Source organism: Brachyhypopomus gauderio, unplaced genomic scaffold, assembly GCF_052324685.1.
Source record: "Brachyhypopomus gauderio isolate BG-103 unplaced genomic scaffold, BGAUD_0.2 sc178, whole genome shotgun sequence".
NCBI lineage: Eukaryota > Metazoa > Chordata > Actinopteri > Gymnotiformes > Hypopomidae > Brachyhypopomus > Brachyhypopomus gauderio.
The window spans coordinates 93,226-117,996 of NW_027506999.1; the positions used below are offsets into that span (position 1 = coordinate 93,226).

Sequence of the window (24,771 nt, forward strand, 5' to 3'; positions counted from 1 at the left end):
GTTGCGCTTATGCCAGGCCGTGTCTGTCGATTTCTCATTTGATGCAGTTTGACTCCAGACATGTCATCAGCTGCTCATCTCCGGCACGGGCATGAGCCATCAGCGTGCCACGTCAGGCATGGAGAGGCAATCACGGCAAGCCTGCGCAGTATTTATTTATTTATAATCCCTGACTGACAGAGCCATGGAGAGAGAGTACGTGTCTGTGGGGTGTTTATCTGCCCGGCCTGATGTCACTGAGGCTCTGATGGCGCCCCAAACCCCCCCCCCCCCCAGAGGTTGGGAGGGGGAGAGTGGGTGTATTCGTATGCACGTGTGCATGTGGGTGTACGGGTCCTACAGACACAGGGACCGAGGCAGTGAGTCAGTCAGGAGGAATCTGCGGCGGGGAGGCAGCGGACCGCAACACTGAGCACAGCGGCGAGAGACGCTGTCCCGTCTAGCGACGTGCCTGAGTAAAAAACATAAAGAGAGATACGTGAGCGGCACCCGCCGTGCCCGGGACCGCCACACCGATCATTTGGAGGAGGAGAGAGCTGAGGACGATCACTGCCCTGTCAAGGAGATGTGTTATTCAATGGCTGCCGCTTATCACATGGCGGGTTCGTTCAATCGTGCACAGAGCCATGGACCTTGAAGTGATGGACAATCATATGGCCCCAGGCAGAGAGAGAGAGAGAGAGAGAGAGAGAGAGAGAGAGAGAGAGAGAGAGAGAGAGAGAGAGAAGCAGAGAGAGAGGAGAGTGAGTTGGGAGATGAAAGAGAGACACTGAGAGAGACAGAGACCAAGAGAGAGAAGTGCAGAGAGAAGGAGAGAGAGAGTAAGAGAGGCAGATGCAGAGAAAAGCAATGAGAGCCAGACAGCTAGAGAGAGGGAGGAGAGAGAGAGAGAGGAGAAAGAGAGAGAGGCAGTTCTGAAGACAGCTCTGTGTTTCAGCTTTGTCTTCACTCCCTAACAATGTCTTTTCAGGGCCTTGACACCTAGTTAGTCCTCATTACTCATCATAATTCCAGTTTAATGAGGTGGGCAAGACATTTTTAAGGGAGTAGTTAGAGTGTTGACACCCTTCTGCAATAGTGGCCAAAATAATTACAAATATACAAATAATTACAAATAATTACAATATAAGACCACAAGAAAATCAATGCTCATTTCTTGATTTCACTAAATAAAATGTCATGTCAAATAAAATCCAGTCCAAAAATATATATATACACAAATATAGAAAATATACACATAAATGTTACATAAAGGAATATTTATATAGTTTATTATAAATGGAATATGGAATATGGAGAATACACACACACACATATATAATACAAACATTGCATGATATATTGTTTGTTTGTTTGCTTGTTTATTTTAATTAGAAGACTATTTTCTAATTAAATAAAAAAATACATATGAATTATCCCTGATAAATTTGCAACAGAAATAGAAAGTACATTCTTTATGCTCTTTCATTTACTGAAAATGGAGTTACTAAACTGAACAACACGGCAAGAGACCACAGGTCTGAGCCTCTGGGTCTCCACCTACCGTCTGTCCTGCACTTCACTTTATTAATGTTTAAATAAAACCAGAGTCTCCGGTCTTCAGTCTCACACACCGACTCCCCCGCCAGGCTGATGCTGAAGGTGTTGCTTCCCAAACTTAGCTGGGGGAGAGACGACCCTAATCAGGCTGCTTGGGAACAAAAAGTGTTTAATGTCCTAATGGAGAGACAGAGCTCCACTTTTAAAGAGCCACACATGACTTGGGAAGTGACTTGTGTGTGTAGTTACCTGCGCTACTGGTTTATTTTTACCTGCCTTGTCCCTCCTCATTCTTCAGTCGCTTCGGGAGATGGCGTTAGTTTGGCTTCATCTCTGACAAAAGATAAATGAGCTCGGGGTCTGTGGTGATCCACTATGGCTGCCAGGGGGTTCTAAAATAGCAAACTATTTTTCATAACAGGCCAAGTGATGCGGGGTGCGATGCAGCAGGCGGTATAACATTTACCATCGCCGAGTGTATGTGGGGATTGGGTATCTTCTTTTGCGCTTTCGTTAAAGTTTACTCGGGCTGTCCGTTCGTGTTGAAGGGTATTGCGAAGAGCAGTGTGAGCCAGTGCAGTTATCGCATCCCTGCTTTAAATCCAGACAGTATCCACTATAAACATAGAAATTATTTACTGCGATCAGTGATAATCCAATAATCAGAAAAGCAATGCAATATGTTCTTACAAATATTGCTAGGCGCCTGTCAAAGCATGTGAGAGTCTTTTCCCTTTGTGCACCTTCACGATGCTGTCCTGTAATTAATGTGGGGATGTGAAGCAGCTCAAATCCTCTGATAACCTCTGTTCTCCACCCCACATCTGATCATTAATCACCTTCGCAGAGGAAAACACGCACAGAAAACACATGAAACGCGGTGATATTTTCTCCCCCTCGTTTCTAACCAAACTGTCCCGTGTCAACAGGAGCTTCCTGCACCATCTGAGATGTTTCCCCATTTACACCAGCACTGGTGAGTAACGGAGCAGCTTTGAAGAAGAGGCACGAACAGCTCCGTCCTGTGTTGGGGAGAAGATGCAGACATCTGATGGGTGATCAAACACCTCTCTCCTCTCCTCCCCATCCTCACACGTGCGAAGCTTTCTTCTCTCCTCAGACCATGATACCGGATCACCTCCACACACAATATTTACCGCACCGCTCCATCTATTTCACGCTCCTGTGTACCTGCGGTGTGCGGACGTGTTTGCGTATTCTTGCTCTGTCCTAATCTTAAAATCGGGACTTTCAGAGGGTTTCATAGATAAAAGCTTCTAGTGTTTTTGTTACTTGCTCATTTTGTATGCACGTCAGTGTAACTATGAACCCATGTTCAACAATAACAATAGCTTCCTCTTTGCAAAAGCTGGTTGGAAATACCAGCGCAGGTGCCTATTAAAGGTAAGGTTTTATTTTAGCCGTACAGGTAAAAACTTTAAAAGTCCAGCTTGGTGTTTTAAAAGTGGTGGCCCTGATAGTTGTCCTGCTAAAACGCTGGAGAAAGTGCTCAGAGATATTCAGATTGAAGGACAAAGACTTACAGACCAAAAGTCAACAAGTTTTACAACTCAAAGCTGCTAGCATGTCCTTCTTCATTTAAAACGTCGCGCATGTCTTTTTTTAGCAGCAAATTAAATCAGCTCATAAAGGTGTATGAAAGTCATTCAAAGCACCTGAGTGCATCCATGATGAATCTTCAGGAAGGATTGTTTAAGCAGTATGCAGTCTTAATGATTAATCACCAAACATGACCAGCCCACAATACATGTTTTTGATAAGATTTCTCATGCCAAGTCATATTTTTGGCTTGTGACCATCCTCAATCCTGTGATAATATTTGGAAAAATTACTATTGAAAAGTAGTCTTGTTTTAAAAAGTGATCTCATAAATTGTTCTATTTAAAACTGTGGAAGTGGTTTTTTTAGAGCTAAGATTTTAAAGCAATGCTATATGCTGATTTATATGTCATATTCTTACATGTCAATGTTTCAAAACGTTTAGTGATCTGCAGTTTCCCAGTTGGTATGTACATCTCATATAATATTCGGATAATCTCCTGCTTCTCATTAAAGGTCTTTGTTTTTTTTTCTTAAGTAGCTATTCTAACACATGTGGATCCATCTGTAGCCGTCTCTGGTGTGTGGATCACACATTAGCAGCAGTAGCAACTCTGCGGTGGATGACTGAGCTCCAGTGTTATGGGGCAGTTCAGGTAGAGGCTGGCAGCCTGGGCACACCTGGACCAGCAAGCAGATGGCAGGGGCTGAGCGAGGTTATGCAACACCATGCCCAGCCATATGTCTCCGAACAGCACGGAAACTTCTGGAAGCAGCGAGAGCCCCGCGGCGACTGTGACCCAAGTGGGAGTGCAGGCCAAACGTGCTGTGCGCCGGTCCAGAAGCAGGTGTTGGCCAACTGGTTTCCTGGTGGTTTCGTGTGGAGGAAGCTTGGAGAGCAAGCAGAGAGTCTCGGTGGCTGCCGAGCTGAGCCGCTGACCTTTAGCTCAGATCAACAGTGCAAGCAGCCAGAAGGTCCTGATGTTTACAGGCCTGCCTTGAGCTGATCCCGCTCTCAGTGGGGCAAATCTATTATTCTACAAAGTTTAATATGTCAATATGCAGATTTTTTGTTTTTCGTCAGGCATTTTCAGGTATTTTTGTTTTCTCCTTTGGGTTCTTGAGGAAGAAGAGGAGAAGCAAAATAGGATTTTCATGAATTAAAAGTTTCCAGGGTTCTTATAAATTTGTCATAAGGAAAGTATGAAATACATACAGTTAAATCAAAGAAAAAAGCTTAAAAGGGCATTTTGGCATTTGTAACATTGAACTATTCACAAAGATGTAGACTTTTATGCAGTCTCAGAGATTTTCACTAACTTTTTCATGGAAAAAAATGATTTACTGGAAACATTGAAGGTAGAAACAGAGAGAGTGTGTGAAGGAGTAGTAAAAGTGTGAATGTTATTGTGTGCTGGTGTGTGCACATTGGTTCAGTGTTAATAGAAATAAATATACAGGTCAACCAACCATACAAAGCTTGCAGAAAATGATTGCAACATGGAGTAATATTTCAAGTAATTTAATCTTGTTAATCACCATAGCTGAGCAGCCCCCCCCCCCCCCCCCCCCCCCCCCCACACACACACACACACACACACACACACACCCTCCTCCCCACCCCCTAAACACCATGCCAGTGTGGCGGTAATGTCATCGCCAGCCCAGTCTGAGAGGCCCGCTGAAGTGATGGATGACCAGCACTACATCAAGGTGACTTCCACTCCCTTCCATCGGCTGGAATGATCGATAATATGAAGAACATTTAATAGGGGCTACTTAATGGTTAAAAAACAAACAAACAGAAGCCCATATGTGTTTACACATGTTAGTGTTTCTCTGTGTTTCACGTGAACCTGTTTGAACCAAGAAATATAGTGATCATGATCTTTGGTTTCTACAATGTGTACAAAAAATTTAATAACTTTAACAAAAATTATATTCCACAGAGTAGACAGTTCTACTGTAACTGGTTTTTTCTTTGTCAGACTCTCATGATCACATTTTGGATTGACTCACGAGATTAGCAGAATGAAGATCTTGCCTATCTGACTGCTCTGACGTGTGGAGTGTTAACGAGGGTTGAGCAGAGGTGCAGGATATGGGCTTTAGCAGATGTTTATTGCTCACTTATAATAGCCGAGAGCCTGAGGCACAAGTGTCAGCTGCAGAGTGGTGGAAACCCCCTCTGAACTAGTGAAGAGTCGGGATATCTATGCCAGTTACTCTAACACCCCCCCCCCCCCCCCCCCCACACACACACACACACATGCTCACTCACACACAGAGATACATAAACACACACACACACACACACACACATATACTCTCAGCTGGGCTATTTGCAGCAATATTAACTTTGCGGAGTGATTTCCCATGGCTAAAGCATGCTGAGTGGGAGCGGTAGGTCATGTCACACTAAAAAACACATTCAAACAATCACTCATTCAGGCAGTCCGAGCAGTGGGGCAGCTTTGCATAATTCTGGTTCAGATATCCTGGACGTCTTGGCAGCAGGTAGATTGCAGCATGTAGTTGAGTCTCCCCAGAGATCATCACAGGGTCACCACAGCTGCAGTTCACAGCAAGAGAGCCCCTCTTACCCCCAACCCCGCTCTGACCACTTGGCCAACTGTACCCTCCCCATCCTGATTTACACACACATGCGCATTTAAACACACATGTGCATTTACACATACAAAGCAGGCACGCAGGCACTGCCTAAGGGCTACAGCAAATCCCAGCATCCAACCAGAGAATGACCCACCTGTGAGGACACAAATAACACATCAAATGTTTCGACTCATTTTACACCCTTGACACTTTCTCTCTCTCTCTCTCTCTCTCTCTCTCTGACTGTCTTTCTCTCTCTCTCTCTCTCTCTCTCTCTCTCTCTCTCTCTCTCTCTCTCTCTCTCTCTCTCTCCCTCTCCCTGTCTATTCCGGTGTGGTGGTTTAATCACTGAAGTTAATATGTTCCAGCTGAAAGGAAGCCCCACGAGTCCTCCAGATAAATTTTGTTTTTTAACAAATAAAAAAGAGAACACATCAGGAAATTACTTTAATTTGAAAACAGCAAAGGACGTGTTTGTGTAAAGCAGACCCAGCTGACGTTTCTGCATGGTACGAAGCCCCATGTTAGCCCCCCCCATCTGGTTCATTGTTCACATACAGACAGCCGTATTCCACATGACTGTACCACACGGGACATTTAGCAGATCAGTGTAGTCTTTAAGTTAAAATATCAAAAAGGCTTTGATTGAAATATCATTATTGAGTATCAATATTTTAAACATGACAATATTTTAAAATAAATATAACAATGCATGATAATGTTACCTTCACAGGTCACTGTGGACATTCTTCCACCTTAGAACTAAGTGAGAATCACTGTTTGCTCAGAACTAGTGCTAACTGCTATACGTCTTACATCATTCACACTTCGGGGCTTATAGTAAATGTGTTAGAACCATAATATAACACATTATATGCAAATTTTTGCCCTTATATTCTAGTTTCCTTTTTCTGAAGACCCACCCCCCCCACATTTCATCAGCCATTCTTGAGGTATTTTTAGCTCTTCATTTACATATCAAAATAATGACTGAAACGTTGCAGTATTGAAAAATTATGTCATTCAGCACTAGTGAAACAACATCAGATGGAAACAAAACTCTGTATCAAACCAGATCAACCACTTCAGATACTGGGTGTCTAACATTTACATTAATATCTCAGCCTCTCATACTTTAAAATGTAGCTACCATCATGCTATTTAACAGCAAAATATAATTCATAACATTTCATGCATTGTTAAAGCTACAAACACTTTGACAGGCAGGAAGGCTGGTTTCACTGCCCCATAACCCAGCAGGACATTTTCAAAGCCAGCAAGACCCATGAGCTGTCCATATGTGTCTTGAGTCTGCCGAGTTCAGATATCAAATAAGAGGAGACAGAGGGAGTCCCAGGACGGGGCAACAAATAGCCAAAAATGCAGCATCTCCCCTCCCTGAGAAGATTAGGCAAACCCTGGGGGAAGATGATGGATTCTTCTCCTTACCTGCCGTGAGAGGGCCAGATGCTGGGCAGAGATTCTGCATGTCACGAACAGTAAAATATGAGAGCTTGTTTCACCAGCTCACAAAGTTCTGGAGCTCTGGAGTTTTAAGAACTTCTCATGGACTTAGTAAAGGGAGGAGGAACAGAATGAGGGCCAGGACTGGGCCTGTGGGTACACGCCAACCCCACTCTCTGAGCTGTGTGGGCACTAGCTCTTCACCAGAGTCTCTTTAACGGAGGTTTCACATGCCCATGTTTGTTTTAGAGGTAACTCATTGAAAAAGATGATTGAATTGTAAATTTGACCGGTGTAGAACTCATAAAGAAAGCGTGCAACGTTATGTGAAATTAAGAAATGTAATATTTACTTTTAGGAGTTGTGCCGTGTTAAGGTGAAATAAGCCAGAAGTGACGGATCTGGACACAGAGCCACGCGTTTCTCCACAAGCCTCCTTCAACATCGACAGAAGGAAAGAAAGACAGAAAGACAGCAGCTGATTCTAAATGCCATTGTGCTCTGATGTGGGCCTGGTTGTCCAGACACCAGTTAAGCCCAGTTCCATGCTATGAAAGGAAGACGTGAATGTGATTTATTGCAAGTCTGGAGGGTTCAGAATGTGTCCTGAAACCTGTCTTCAAATTTGCCTTCAAACTTTAAAAAATAAAAAGCGATACAATTCCCAGACTCCCGTTTGCACTTGCTGGGATGATATGCGCACCATTATCTGTTATCATCGCTCCGTGCCATCGGCTAATGCATAGTTTATTTAGCCGAATGGGCATTAGGTTTGTATTGAAGGGAAGGGGGGAGAGTTAAGACTGATTGGGTGGTGTTGGCGAAGGTGGAGGCTCAGTGCTGTGAGTTATGGACGTCCAGCCGAGAGGAGCCTCTTCATTAGGGTGCTGATTAAAATTGATGGCAGCCTGAGGAGTGGGCCCTGGGTCTGGCTCCCCTGAGCACAGCTCACATTCTCCACTCATTTATTTGGGAGTTTGTGTTGATCAATAAAAGGTGCCCGCTGCTCACCATGAGGTCTGGCTGGGAGAGAGAGAGAGAGAGAGAGAGAGAGAAAGAAAAGAGACAGAAGCAAAGCCACACAGTATGTCTCGTAAGTGAAATGAATGCTGGGTATAGATGGAAGTTCAGAAAGCAGAGCAAAGAGAACAGAATTACACTATATGGGATGTGTGAATATATTCTCTGCTATATATGGAATATGTGAATATTTTATTTGCTATTACACTATATGGAACATGTGAATAAATTCTCAGCTATTAAAATATATGGAATATGTGAATATATTCTCTGCTATTAGACTATATGGAATATGTGAATAAATTCTCTGCTATTAAAATATATGGAATATGTGAATATATTCTCTGCTATTAGACTATATGGAATATGTCAATATAATCTCTGCTATTAGACTATATTGAATATGTCTGTCACGTGCGGCTACGCCCCCTCTCCTAGCTGTCACTCTGGGTTCCCTCGTGTCTGTGTTCTTGCCCGTTTGTCCCGCCCTGCTCGTTAGTTTTATGAATCCCTCGTTTGTTACCACGCCCCTGTGTCATTGTCATCACCTGTCCCTAGTTTAGTTCTGTGTATAAAAGCCCCTGAGTCTCCCTTGTCCTTTGTCCGGTATTTTGAATTTGATTTGTGATCGTGTCTGTTCTTCGCTGTTCTCTGTACCTGACCGCATTCGTGTTTTCCCCGTTTCCCGTGCTCCCTGTGTTGTTATGCCTGTCTTTGCTTGTTTTACGGACTGCCCTCCTGTGATTGACCCTGCCTGGCTATCCGACGACGAGTATGGTATTCCCTTTAATAAATCTCGCTCTTCTCAGCGATTGTGTCCGTCTCCTCGCTCCGTGGCGCAAGCCACGTTACATAGTCAATATATTCTCTGCTATTCCTGATAATAGTTCTTTAATGTTGCAGCCTATACACAGATGTTTGGACAAGCTGTCAGGTGACCCTTGCATTTTATGGACTTTACACTTTTCCACCTTCTTCTAATCTCTTTAAACCCCTTAATCTCAGTCAATAATCTTTTTTCATATACTCATGAAATGTTGCTCCATAACTGCTTTGTTTGCAAGGCTGAAGGTTACTTCAGAATCACTCCTTTCATACTGCTGTGTTTGCCTGTAATTACACACATAACACACAGTGGTGCCTTGCTTTGCTTTGTATTAATAATGCCCATTCTTATGTATTATTAGAGGGAGTCTAAGTGGACCTCAGTTAAGTTTTTGTTGTATTGATCTGAATTATTGCTGTAATTAAAATGTGGAATATGAAGACCACCTCCCCGCTTCTCGTCACCTCACACACACCCATAGACACAACACACTTATGTAATTACTGTAGGGAACATGAATTAATTTCAGAGAGCTGGACAGTGGCCAGTGTGTGAAGCGCGGTTATTGAATCCCGTTGATCCGATGCCTCTTTGTTTGGCTAGGCTGAGATCTGCTCATTAGTTTAGGCAGGAGAGGCAGGCCGTCCACCGCCTATCAGCAAATAAAAGCAGCTGGAGACGCTGAACACACTTCTACAGGAGCCACTGTAAAGATCCATTTACAAGTGACACGCAACAGGAAATCAGAAGGGCTCCGTCTTTGTGATGGGACTCTGAGATAGAGGTTATTGTTTCTTTTTACATTTGTGTGCTATGAACATGGCCTTCTCCCCGTCACCACGATCAACCACCATGTTGCCCAAAAGAATCTGCAGTAGGAAACCTGAGTATTATGTAATGGTGAAGGAAACATGACGATTAACTGGTAGAGATCCTGAAATAAGCAGTGAGATTAAAGCATTGGACCTTACGGACGGACACGGCCTGTCTTTTCTACCTGGGACAGGATGGCTGATGACCATGTACTGGTAATGTTAGGACAAACCTTGTTATCAGGCTTCCTGCCATCGATTCACAACACAAAATGTTACTCACTGCAAGGAAATGATGTCACACGAGCCGGGCGCCTTCCGATTATTACTAAATTACCAAACGAACATTTACAACTACAGGACACACACACAAAAAAAGATGTGCATGTATTCCTGGCTGTGTCTCTGAATTTCCACCCACCTCTTTAGACTACACCACAGCCCTTGGGCAGATCTTTTCCCCCGAGGGATGGTGTAAGTGGCCCTCTAGTTCTGTATGGCCAAATTTGACATGGAACTGGTAACTGCCGGCAGTGCGGTGGGCTGGAGTGTGGCGTTCATCGTGTTCATGAACTCATCCTCGTGGCTTCATGAACTCATCCCCGTCACCATCTCCCGCCACTATTTCGGCTCCCGATCCTGTGTGATCCTTATCCACTTAAAAATAAAGTAGCACTGCCACCGAAGGCAGTGGGATGGAAAAGAGGCTTCAGATCAGAAGGGCTGATGAGTTGTTATCGCTCAGATAGTCGGAGGGGCTTCTCCGTGCTGCCTATGCTAAGGGCATCCTCCAGAAACCCAGACAAACACATCCTGAAGCTATCAGTGGAAAATCGCTCTGAGCTGCGATAATAAATAATAGTTATCAGAGTTCGCAGGCAGCTCGTGTCAATCAGACATGAGGGTGCGGAAAAGGCGAAGTGAAATAAACATGAATCGCGGCAAGAGCTCAAAAGTGAGTTATATTAAGCCGGCTCCTTGAAGCTTGCCACCGAACCTCTTTACCCCTAGTGTGTCTGTTCTAGGATGGCACACAGCAAGGGAGGGGAGAAGATGCTGTCTTTTTCATCTCCCTGCTTTTTGTTAACATGTAGGAAGAGAGAGAGAGAGTGAAGGAGGAGGAAGAGAAAGGGGGTGTATGCAGGGTATTGGACCCAGTCCCTCTACACCCAATTAAAGGAATATTCTGCTCAAAGCCCCAGCCTGGCAACATGTGTTCTGACATTTGTCTTCCTGAGTGTTGTGATTTACCCTACCATGGAGCTAAAGGCTAAATTAGCAGGCCGCCCAGCTTCAGAGAGCGCTGGCTAATATCTGATGGGCTGGCTTTGTCAGGAGTCATTGTGCAGGCGGAACACAGCTCCCCAGGCACGCATCTGTTAATGTCTCCGATGGCCAGATGAACACTCCATCCAGGCAGCGGGAGAGTGTGTGAGATACTCCTCCATTTACACAGCCTGGGTTTCTTACAGTTCTCAGCAATGATCGTAGTAATGGTAACTCGTGGGTAATGGATTTATGTTCCAGATCAGTATTAGTTAGAAGAATCTGCCCAGACCAAAGCAAATTCAGTAGCAGTAGTATGAACTCCTTATCTCCACTGAATATCACTGTGATGTTGTAAACACTAAAACTGTATTGTAGCTTTGCATATCATTACTATGGCTGGCAATTTGAAGAAACCTGTAGTGATTGGGGGTTAGGATGTGCACTGATTGATTTGCCAGATTTTGAACCACTATTTCAGTCATTTGTAATGTCCTTTCAGGAAGTCTTTAAAGAGGAATCCAAAAAGCATTCACATTGTGGAAACATTGATAGCCTGTAGTCATCGCCATGACCCTGAAGAGCTTCGGGGAGGTTTTCACAAACATAACCATTCAAGAGTCTGCGTGGTGGCAGTTTGTGGCATTTCTGAGGCTACATGAGCAAATAGCATGTGACAAATAAAATCTTCTAAAAAAATTCATGTCCAAACCATTGTTTGTATATCAGGGCTTCATCCATATTCTATTATACGCAGTGCAACTGCATGTGGAATTGCTATAATATCCCCAGACCTGTTAATTCCCACACACAGACGCACACAGACTCTTCCCCAGACGCACACACTCTCACACACTCTCACACACCTTCACTGCCTTACATTTGTGGAGTGTGGTGCAGATAGTAGGCCATGGCGTGCACCTTTCGGGGGAGAGTGTGTGTGTGTGTGTGTGTGTGTGTGTGTGCTCTCGCAAGGTGAGACACAGCTAGAGGAGGAGGCTGGCGGTCAGCGGGGAGGGAGCCGGCCGCGGGGAGAGGCTCTTAACTCCTGTCAGGCACAAATAACCATGCCATTTTTCACCTCCTGATTTTGAGCCCGGCAAGTCTCCCCAGTCATTTGAACTCTACACACACGCCATGATTCAATTCAGACGCCGGACACTTGGAGAAGTACGAGAGAAACAGATCTGAGAACAACACCTCACGACAGACGGCGTCCCTCTGAGCTCTGAGCTGGTGTTTCCTCAGCTCCGCTAGCCGAATCTCAAACAGTATTTAAAAATGTTTTCCATATTGAAATACAAGGATTTATATTCACATTTCATTAATTACTAATATGCTCTTGTTTACTGTCCATTGTACTGAATAAAATACATGGTCAGTGTTGTGGTTCATTGTGTAGAGTTTGTGCAAACGTGTGTTAGATGAAGCCATTGCCTTCTGAGTGTTGTGCTGAGATGTTTGCCAGAGCTGTGAGAGCACTAGGTGGTGCTGTTTGGGACCTGCTCGTCACTCCTGCTTTGTTGTCTTCTCCGTCTATCACTCATCATCCCTGGCCTGTTATCACTGCTGGTCCAGACTAAACATATTATCCATTCAACGCTGACAGTGACAGTACTTACTTGATACATTTAAGTGCGACCCATGTGTGTGAGTGTGTGTTTTTTAAAACAGATCTCTACACTAAATTGTAATGTGTGTGTGTGTGTGTGTGTGTGTGTGTGTGTGTATCAGGTCTCTCTCTGTCATGCATCACATCAGTCATAGCTTTGAACTGCCACAAATGTGTCACTCTATCTCTCGGTGAGATGCGTCTGTCAGATCAGAATCTTATACACATTCATTCCCTTCTGTATTCGCTCTGCATTCTCTCCATCATTCCAAACCTTCATTTTCTTTCCATGAATGAATAATACACACCTCATATGGCAGTTAATGGGTTTGTTTGTGCAGTAATAAGATGTAAGAAGCATCGCGCCTATTCCCACTGGTGTTCTGTTTGCAGCGGTACCATACAGAGCTGTCTTACTGCTATTGTGATATATCACACATTTTCAGAACTTTACTACCAAATTAGCACGGTATAATGAATATTGCTCCTTTTCTATACAACACATTAAACACGCACCCTTTCTGTGAACAGCTGATGGGGGCTCTATAAAGAACCATGTGGGTGTACAGGTACATCCTGCTGCTCATTTTTGTATTAGACATCCCCAGTGGACCGGTTAAGCTCGTGCCCACGCTCATACACTCATACCAGGTCCACTGCCCGGGTACTACGTCACTGCTGTGGTGACAACGGCCCAAATAACAACTGAAAATGTCAGAAAGTGACCAGTGATGCTGATTTTGAGGTAAAAAAGACATATCCATTATTTCTTATTTACCACAAAATCACCCGTTTATTCACTTATTCAATAATAATTTAATTGACTATAATTATAACTAAACATTCTGTCTCTCTTGAAATATGTTTTTGTCTCAGTCTCTCTCTCTCTCTCTCTCTATCTCTCTATACATATATATAATCTTAAATATTTCTTACATTATCTGTAAAACATTTATTTTTATTCAAATAATTATGCCCATGACAATATTTTAAAGATATTTTTGTCCCTAATATCTTTATACCTTTATCATTTTGCATCACTCTATAGAATTTGAGTCATGCACTATTTTCCCAGCCCTGATAAAGTGTGGGTAACATGACAGGGCGCTGGCGATCGATAAGGCGCTGTAAAGCCGTGCTGAAGGGTGTTCTGTCGGGGAGCCTGTGCTGTCCTCTTCCTGTGCTCTCTTGATTTGAAATATTGTCTTACATAATGAGGGAGAAAAATAGCGCGTCCGAGCGGCCCCGTGCAGGTGTCAGCTTAATCAATCATTTTTAAATACAGGCAGGCGTGAAGCGGCTCCACCTACCATCCGCTACACCCTTCCCCTGCTCGGGCGGAGCGCGGCTGCGGTAATTCATCATCGCTCAGAGAAGGAAAGCGCGGCCGTATCACACTCGTCCTTGGCTCCTCTCCGCCTTAAACACAGAGGTGGGGTGGGGCAGGGGTTGGGGTGGGAGGGGCCACGAGTGACAGGCGCTTGATCAGCGGTGTGAGGAAGGAGACTTTGAGTTTTCCCTTGACGGTTTCTTTCTTTTTTTTTTTTGTTCATTTTCTTTCTCTTGCCTTTTGCGGTTTTTCTTTTTGCTCTTTTGCTCGCTCTCTCTCTCTCTCTCTCTCTCTCTCCCCATCTCACCGTCTACCTGTCTCTCCTCCTCCCCTCTCTTGCCCTCTCATTACGTCTCTCCCTCTTTTTTTCCTTCCCTGTCTCTGTCTCTCCCTGTCTCTGCCTGTCTGTCTGCCTGTCTGTCTGTCTGTCTGTCTGTCTGTCTCTTCCATGCTCTACTTTCTCCCCTTCCATATGCCCTGCCACTGAACTTGAGAGAGAAAGAGGAGTGTTGTAGTCAAGGTGTTGGGCTCCGATAGCTGTAGGTCGGAGGGGTGGAGCGACCCAGGAGAAGGCTGACGGAGTGCGGGATGAGAGGGAATAGGCCTCATCACAGGGAAGAGTGAAGGCTCCACCCGGCCTCTCCCTCTGGAAGCCGACCTCCATCACGCTCCCTCCAATTGTGCTGTGGACATTCGGGATCGTCTGAGGCTGAATGTTCCTTTTGTCCGTCTCATTTCGGTTGCTCGAGTTTCAGGGAGAGAGAAAAAAAAGAAGTCCTTTCTCTCATCGTAAGTGTTTGAATGCCGTTCGGAGTGTCAGTTTGAATGACTGCAGGGAGAAACCTGCGATGGACGGTCATGTGGGGTCAGTCTCACAAAGGGCCGAGCGGGAGGGCAGGTCATGAGAAGTCATTATTTAGTCAGGCGTCCTACCCGGAAAGATCTTCACTGGTCGGTCTGGTTTGTCGCTTTCATTTGTCTCACAGTGAAACCCGCTCAGGTCACACCTCACACTTGTGAGCAGACGCGTAGTGAGCAGTGATAGATCGTGCGAGCGTCTCACACCCTCTCCCCGTTTCGCACACGCACGCACACTGACATTTAAAGCCCATGTCTGGCTCCGACTCCAGCATGCTATCCTGACGTTCCTTCGTCTTTTGGCTTTGGTACTGGAAAATGTCATACGAGGGACGAATGATCACCGTGTTGTGTGGGTGCGGAGACACGGGGGCAGTGCTGCCTCTCTACACATCCCCTCACCTCCCCCCCAAGCCTACAACGTGTTTGCTCCCTCTCCAGGGGACGATAAGTCAAGCCAATCAGCTTCCTCCTTCATGTACTCGTAATCAATGGTACGGTTATTCATGCAGCCCGCTAAGTGTGTAGTTCTGATTTTTTTTTTAATTACCAGCTTTCAAAGCTGCGCGGCATCGCGGTGACGGAGGTTACGAGGAAGAAGGTGAACGGGGGCCTGAACCAGCACAAACACAATTGTTCCCAGCCTCTTTTAAATCAATCATGCAAGTAAAACAGTGTGTAAACAATTACCTGCAGTCACGATAGGTGTGTGTGTGCGCCCCAGCTCACGAGTCCTGCCTGCTGCTCTGCACATAATAATGAGAGATGTGAAGTAGACACAGGGCTGAATATCAATGCGTCTGATACGAAAGTTTGTTCGGTTAAAGGTTTACCGCAGGTTGAACAACGATAGAATTGCAGTGAAATTCAATTTCTAATTCAATTACTATTTTATTATTTTTTTTAAACATTGACATAAAATAGCTGTTTGTTTGTTTTTTTTTTGTTTTGTTTTGTGCTGGCATAAATGTAGGCGGTTCCAATAAAGTTACACTGCTATGGTCTATTGTTATTATTTTTTTTGCAGTGATTTCCCCCCCCTTTAGTCACCGTGGGTACATTGTTATAGTAACACACTTACACAACAATGGTAATTTACATATAATAACACTGCAGATCATAGAAAGAACCACTTCCCTGAGATCTTTCCCTGCACATTTCATCTCTGTGCTGCTGCAAAGTTCAAGAGTTATGAGCTGGTGAGAGTCCTGTGGCCCCTGCACAGTCTCTCATACTATTAACGACAGCTGGAAGCCTCAGCCCAAATAACATGGAGCAGATCTTACCGGGGGCCTTTCAGCCGCACGCTCTGAGAATTACCCTCATCTGTATTTGACGCTGCAAAGGACTGAGTGTGCGATATTGTAATTTAAACTTTATACTACTTCCTTCTCTGTCTGAGAATCTTTTTGAACTGTTTGGCTTTGCATAAACTTCCACAAGAGAAAGTGGAATCCTTTGTAATATTTCTTCATTATTTTGTTTATGCTCAAAGGACAGGCCCAAACGTTGGGAGTCTGCATGTCGATCCCTTTGGGAATTGGAGGGATTGCATGAATTGCATAATATGGCAGATACATTAAACACCTCTGTTCATCATATAGAGGCGGCCTGTGTTCCAGCTGCTGTATTTCGGCGTGCCTCCCTTTGGTGTATCTTATGTTTGACAGTAGGTTGGAATGACGATGTTCCCCAACATCTGTTTCTGATCTAGCATGAGATTATTCACATTAGGGAGGTAATAAAATAAACTGCGCTTACGGAAGAAATATTTGAAAACAATATGAGAACGTCAACCTTTAGTTTATAAAAGTACATTTAATAAATTAAAAGGTGGTAAGACAGTATTCTTTTTGTCGTACGCTAACCTATACTGAAAGGCACACGGTATGGTCTGCTCTATATCATTTGTGCTGAGCCTTCCAACTGTTATTGATAGCAAAGGGGTTTGGCCTCAGCCTGTTAGAGTAATAAAGTGTCTGCGTCTTCACAATAGGTCTATTGTTGCTTGACTTGATGCACTTACCCCTTTGACTACACCCTCAGAACCTCAGCAACCACATTATAATATTTACAGAACATGTTTGAGTATATGCAGTTGGCATCTCCATAAATAATTTGATTAATTAAAATGTCTTTGTTGTCTGTGAATAGAGCTTCACCATACAGGCTCTCCTTAAGTCCTGCCAAAGATGTGTTAATAACAAATACAATTACATGACGCCAGTGCTATGTAAGCAATGAGGGGAGTGCCCTTAGAAATACCACACAAGGGCAAAGTTCACCTGCCTTTTACTGTAAATGTAAATGTAAATTCCATTGAGCGTCATATGCAAAATGTGTATATTATATAACTAATTGCATAACTCATAATCATGAAACAGTAGCAATGATCCCTAAATAAGCAAAATTCCATAAAATGAAAAGAACAAATAGATAACAGGTCTGTTAAAAATACAAATGCTGAATTTACTTCTGAAAAAAACCTTTTTCTTTCTTTCTTTCTTTCTTTCTTTCTTTCTTTCTTTCTTTCTTTCGCTCTCTCTCTCTCGATAGATAGATAGATAGATAGATAGATAGATAGATAGATAGATAGATAGATAGATAGATAGATAGATAGATAGATAGATAGATATGGGGAGACAGACAGAGGGGGAGCGAGGAGAAAATGGATATATAATGACTATTCTCACAGATGCTCTTTATAGTAAAGGTAATTATGTTGCTTCTCTATAGGCTATAACATGTAGCCTTTCACTGTCCATAATTAGGAAGTGAAGAGGTAGATGAAGGCCAGTGTGTTTGCGTGCAGAGAGGGGAGCTAATCTCGGACACCATTACCCAGGCAGGAGACTCTGGGATGAGAGAGGGGATGTAATCTCAGGGACTATTACCCTCACAGGAGACTCTGGCATGGATAAAGCAGCAGATGTTGCATCAACATTTTGGAGCTTGAAATTACATGAGCAGAAAAAAAAAAGGATCGTGTTAGCTGTGAATCGGTTCTTTAGTTTGGTCAGTTGTCATTGCTATACAAGCTCTTTAACATCTTAAGATGTTGTAAAACACAGTAAAAGCAATGAAACGATGATATATAAACAAACTATGACTCATGCCAGATAAGAATTCATGTTAGATGCAACAAGCACTCAATAGCAGTTGTTTTACTCTATTACTCAGTAACAGTGATATTACTGCATTACTTAATAATAATGCTATCACAATATTCTCAATAATAGTGATTTTAATGTATTACTCAGTAATAGTGAAATTGCTACATTACTCAATAATAGTGTTATTATTACATTACTTGATAGTGATAGTGACAGTACTATATTTATAATGATAATAATGATTTTACTTCATCACTGAATAATTGTGGTATTACAAAATTTTGAATAGATCCGAACATTACTTTACATTTTTATAATAGGTATTTATGCATAAATGTGTTTTTTAATCTAAATCTAGATTTATGAAACCATATATAAGGGTTCAGTTACACACAGAAACACTGAAGCTCCTTTTCTGGTCTAAGTACTGAAATGGATGCAGGGTTGCCCGAAATGAGCTGTCCAGTGTTTCTGAAACAAGGAGAAATGAGGTAACGAGTGAGTCTTACAGACTTGTAAACAATACATGACAAATACGTGAGCTTAATAATAGCAATGAAAACCAACACATCAAAATACACGGAAGAAGTGAGCCTGGAGAGGTGGTCTGGGAGGGAAAGAAAGCTGAATATTTTGATTACAGCAGTGAGCTTTGTTGTCAAAAGGAGGCAATATATTTTCATGCAGATCATGTCTAACAGGTGACAGGTGGAAGACGGGGTTTGCTTTGTCATTGTCATGATCAGAAAAAAATCAAGTCGCTGTATCTGTTTATTTTTTATTTAAGTTAAATAATTATTTTGTTTATATTATGTGGTTTACCCGTTCTGTCATGTTTAGCTCAGTAGTGTCATTTGAACTACAGATATTTCCCTCTATACCACATGTTTGGAGACTTGAGTGTGATCGGGTTTTCAAGCAGAGCAGCAGCCAGTGACACTGTGTGTGTCATGGTGCAATAAAGAACTGGACTCTCTCTGACTTAAAAAGTGTAAAAATAAAAATGTCCTCCAAGTGTCAAAAGTGATTTATTATTATGAAAATAGGATGCATTTGAGTTCTTATCATGCATGAATCAAACAACAACAAAAAAGCCTGTGATGTTTTGCTGTGTTTTAAAGTTTGATCTGGGTTTTTATTCTGCTGGGGGCCATGATCAGTGTATGAACGCCTGGTAGACAGACAGACAAGTAACAATAGTGCAATTGTAAAAATGAATATTAGCTGCTGAAACTAGACTTAAAGCTCTGCTATTGTGTCACTTGTCATATTTTCACTTCCGTTTTCTCGTGACCACTTGAAAAACATGACAAAACATGACACTATATCACAGTGGCATGCTACATGTGATTATTTACAGCTGACCTCATTAGCTAATTCTATTTTTATGCATTTTTTATTTTATTTAACAGGGGCCATAGTCACTAGAGGTCACCCCCAGTCCAATCAGTATTACACACCATGTGGCACACATTAAGTTTCTAATAGTTTTTGTTTTGTAAAATGTAACGTCAAAATATTGCTTAGTGTCCCTTTACCTTCAATGTCATGTGAGACTTTCCAGGTCAGCAATATCAATGTTTCATTAAAACTCCTTTAGTCAATGTATTGCTTGGCTACTTAAAACCAGGGTATTGTTGAATAGTAAGGTGGTTATTAATTTGACTGGTATTGTAAATAGAATCTCAGACCTTTCATAACTTTTAAAATCTCTCCACTTGCAATGTTTTAAACCAACTATTTTAATTGTTTGGGTCCGCTTTTTAAACTTCCTGTTAGTAATACATTTACAGGAACTTATTTTAAAAATTCCCATTTGCTATGATTGCCGTTGGTACCTGCATTTCTTGTTTTTATTCTTCTTTTCAGGACTTTACAGTGAGTGTTCTTTGCCAGACGTGTGTTGCCTCTGTCATGACTCACGTTGGTGCAGACACACGAGACCATGCCAAAGTCCACGTGCACGGCTGTGGAGGGGCGGGGTTTGGGCGCGCGCTGCGCCGCAGGTCACGTGCAGCAGGCATGGAGTCCGCAGTCATCAACGCCTTAGGGAGAACTTGTGGAGAAAGTTCACTACTTCACTACTGTGAAGAGGTGGTCGTATAACACAGCTGAGTGATAGGGTTGGCTGGTGTCGTCTGTTGGTTAATAAACACACTATCGAATACGTACTGTCGAGAAAAGTTTGCTTAATGCTGACAGACAGTGAAGGTTTTGATCAGCTGCTGGTGGTGTCAGTATGAATCCAGACCAACTTAATCTACTATTGATGCTCAACACAAGACGATGCACACTGAGCAGCTGCTGCAAACTCTTGAAAATGTGATGGACCAACATTCATTATTTTTTGAGAGGTGGTTGGGGTGCATAGGTGGCGATTTTAGTGATATTCAAAACAAAAACTAGGCAATCTTACACAACGAAGCTCAGTCTAGTCAAAATGTTTGGGCCCTGTGTTCAAAACCAGCAAGATCATTTAAGTTAAGGTACTAAAAACACGTATTTTACATTACTTCATATAAATAAAAAATTTAAGTAGCTGTCAGATCTGCACAAATACTCACGAACATTAACATACTTGGTGCGGCATTACACAGTGCAGCTTACATATCATACACCACGTAACGTGCTAACAAGGTTTAGTATTTGTAATAAAGTCAAATATCATAATGGTAGTAGATGTTCCTTATGAAAGTATAACGTATAATGATTTATTACACGGTTGGTATGGGCACTCGTAAACCTGTGTTGGGCTGCGTGGCTTGTATGTGCCCTTTATAAAATGCTGATATCCACTGCCGAGACTAAGCCTAAAATTACATTTCATTAATATAATATTAATATTATATATGTATGATAAAACGAATATGTCGACACATCTTTGAAATATAATATAAAGTGCTGGCGTTGAGTGAGAGAGGGCTCGGCGTTCACATCCATTGCTCGGTTATTGACAGGTTCTGCCTTCGCAGTGTGAGCTCTCTAGCGCTGCCAGTGGCCACCCGGACACACACACCCACCTCTGGACACACTCGCGTTTTTACATGTCTTACTTCTGCTGTAAATGACACAGGTAGACCCGGTCTCCCAGCTCTGAACCTCCCCGCCACGCCTCGTGATAACAGCAGCAACACCATTCAAATAATCCACACATACAACATGGAGTCCCCTCCAGATCCAACCAGCGAGCCGGGCAACAGCGCCCCAGAGTCGGCTACCCCGGCCAGGGAGAGCCCGGTGAACCTGGAGACCCTTCGCAAAGCGGACCTGCAGGCTCCGGTTCGGAGACAGAGCTGCTCCAGCACCAACAGAGGTAAGAGGCGCAGTTCGTGTTCACGCAGGGCGGTGGGTTTGATATTATACTCATGCATCAAACTTCAAAGTGAATGCATTGCGAGATCAACTTCAACGGTGGAGCTGCGAGTAAAATATATTATATTGTCTCTTCTGTCATATTGAAACAGAGTCCAAACGAGTGTGGGATACACATGTGTAAATGTTTATTAATACGGGCTCTGAGTTAGGACTAACGCTCCTATAAAACCACCACACACACACACACGGATTTACCGTCGTTGATATGACAGCACTGCCAACACATTTAAAATACCAAAATATTGCATTCATTTATCAATAAACTTTATTATTGAAATAAATTGTGGCCGACACTAAATACAGAGATGCACATTAAAGCCACCGGACTAATGTAACCGTGATTTCTTCAATCCAACTTCGTGAACAGTTCGCGGCCACTTGAGTCGCTAATGCCAATTTCATGCAACACACGGAGGGATGATATTTAATAATCACCATATGTACTAGGATGTGTCTTATGGAAGTGTGGATATATATATATTTACACGTTGGCTGTCAGTGTGTGTGTGTGTGTGTGTGTGTGTGTGTGTGGCTGGTGCGATACACACCACTGCTCACGTTTAGAGCTGTCAGCCACATCAGGACGGACAGAGCGACACTCCACACGTTTATAAACCCACAGTGTTAAGAGTATCGGCATTGTGGTGTTAATATGTGTTAATATGTGTTCATGATTAAGGTCTCATTACGACCCGTCTGTGTTTTACTGTACAAACAGTGGGACGTATAAGCCACGCCCCCACCACAGCCTCCATTCAACTTAGCTGATCCAAGTTCAGCGGAGAATATATCTCCACATAAAACCCATTTTACCAAGAATAACCCGTCAACTTATCAAAGTGCGGGTTAGGTTTGGGCCACACCGCTCCGTATATCACGACGGCGTCCGTCTCGTCCGTGTTTCGCCCGTGCGGGGGTATATTTGGACGCTGATATGGTGAAGGTGGAATGTAAGCTGCTTATGTAACAAGTTTTGCCATAAACACAGGCGCGTGCGCGCGCGCGAGCGAGGGGGGGGGGGTAATCTGTTTTAAGACGTCTCGAGGTTTTGCGCGAGCTCCAGAAGTTCTCCACGTGCACCGTCGTGCTGCAAGGTCAACACCGAGCGTGTGTCTCACCAGCTTTTAGCGCTTTGCGCGGTGACTTGGAGTGAACGTGGTTTCACTTTGTAACTCGGTGGTTTCCACGCGCTGCCCGGTTATGTAATAACAGACAGCAGGTATATGACGGCGTTAAACTTTTTAGGGTGTTCAGCGCCAGATTTTTTAAAAGTGAAGACGTCTGGCCACTAGATACTGCTAACCCGCTGACCCATATTCACCCCCACCCCGAACTGCAGAGGACTAAAGTGCAATGTGGTAAGCTACCCCAGGAAAACGGATCAGTCCTGTTATGTAACCTTGTGAATGGGCGACTGAGAGAAACAAAATGTTCACTTGCACAGTCCTGACCAGGAGCGTCTCAAGTTCCCTCCAGTCTTTCTAGAGTTGAGCAACCACTCAAACTCTGATGAAACATATACAGGTTGTTCGGTGACAGATCAAATTGAGGGATAATATTCATAACAGTAATAATTCATATATCACTATTTTACTATTTCAAATATTACATTATCATTAGTTAAATGTAATAGAGGGTGGTTTTGCTTCACTACAGTGCAGCAGTGCTCAATGAACTACAGACAAAAAATGCACTGTAAACTTTGACAGTCTTGCAATCCCATCTACTACAAATTGAGTAATCTTTAAGTATCACTGTGTGAGCATAATTTAAATATCAACATTCTTACATTTTAACTTACAGTTTCTCTTACTGTGCCTGCAAACCAGTCAGGCCCAGTCAAGGAATTAAGAAATTTTACAGACTCACAGGCCCCACATACAGTGTATAAAACATCATGAATACATAGGGTTACAGACGGATCATTTTGTAATGAGTTTTATAAGTTAATCAAGTTTTTATGATTAACTTGGTGTTACATTTTGAGCGCATGTTTGAGTTTGTGATCATTTTGATACCTTTTTTCTGAGGCCAGGCTGTAATCTAATAACTACACAGGTAGTTGGAATTACTTGTTTGCCGTTGTGGTCATGCACAGTATTAGCAGTTTCATGACTCTCACTCACTTAGGGACTATTTCTTTCTTGAAAGTAATTTTGTCTGTACAGGAATTGATCACTCATTAGATCTTTAAACTAGTGCTAAATAATAAAACATACTAAAACTAATAAAAAGTAAACAGTTGGTGTTTATAGTAACTGAACTCTTTTCCTACATCTGTATGTGAAACTTTTCAACATAGATATGTTATGTGGGTTAACGTGTTCTCATGTGAAATTGATATAATTTAAAAAATATGCTAACCGAATATGATATTTTAGTGTACTTCTGTGACAAACTTAAAGTCTATCAATGCGCTCATCAACTGAATCTTTACATGTAAGTATTTTAGTAAAGGTTTATACTGATTTCATGGTATACCTGTCAAATAAGGTCCCAGTAAACAGCAGAACAATCAGTGTGGCTTAGCTTCTTGTTTCAAACACGTGAACCATTTGCTAATTGTAGCCCAGACACCGCAGCACTTTGGGTTTAACCGCAGACAATGAATCAAAAATAGGGAGGGGATTTGGAGGAGCAGATTCACATGCTTTAATAACAATAATAATAATAATAATAATATTAATAATAACCTCAATAATAATGATAATGATAATAATAAGCTATTTTAACAAAGAGGTACTGAGCATAGATTTTTTCATTGTTGGCATAGCCGTTTATGTTGTACCTGTACTCTGCGGACATCTGACTAATTTTTAACCTGGAGAAATTGCGCACACGATGCATTAAAGGCTTATTTCAGCAGAGGCTCTTGTAAGCTAGCTGAAGATGCAGTGAGGCAAGCTTGTGGGTCTGCTGGTTTGGGAGAAGAGAAGGCATCATTAAAGTCTTGCAGCTGCCTCCGGGTCTGGAGGAACAAGTTTGGAAATGATCAATGTTAATGGTCTGATTAATTGGAGGGAAGACGTTTTATGGTAGCTGTGGAATCTAGTAAAAGTCTCACTGTGTTTCTCTGTGATCCACACGTTGTTAGCGGGCTGCCGTCAGTGCGGATCTAAGATGAGCTCTGTAGTATGTCTTCTAAAAAAAGGTTGAGTTACAGGATGGGTAGAGTTGGCAGGCCTTAGATTAGCATAAATTGACAACTTCCATCCAAAGCCTTCTAGTCAGCCTTTGAAGTTGTAGTGCTGTGTTACGCAGCCATCTTTTCCCCAGTAGTGTGAAGGGGTAAGAGGGTTGCGTATACATTGTCCATTACGCCTGTAACCAGCTAAGCTGCAAAATTATATATTAAAAAAATTATTGCCATTATTTTTGACTGA

The 24,771-nt window shown here is 42.8% G+C and overlaps 1 protein-coding gene across 1 annotated transcript in view; it reads left to right on the forward strand.

The window, feature by feature from the left end:
- The first annotated feature begins 21,028 nt into the window (after positions 1–21,028).
- The window catches only part of LOC143501907 (nuclear receptor ROR-alpha-like), a 48,885-nt gene continuing 45,142 nt past the window's right edge, over positions 21,029–24,771 (forward strand). Inside the window, exon 1 of the mRNA XM_076995066.1 lies at positions 21,029–21,326. Coding sequence (XP_076851181.1) covers positions 21,173–21,326 — 154 coding nt within the window. The 5' untranslated portion in view covers positions 21,029–21,172. The remainder of the gene's footprint in view (positions 21,327–24,771) is intronic.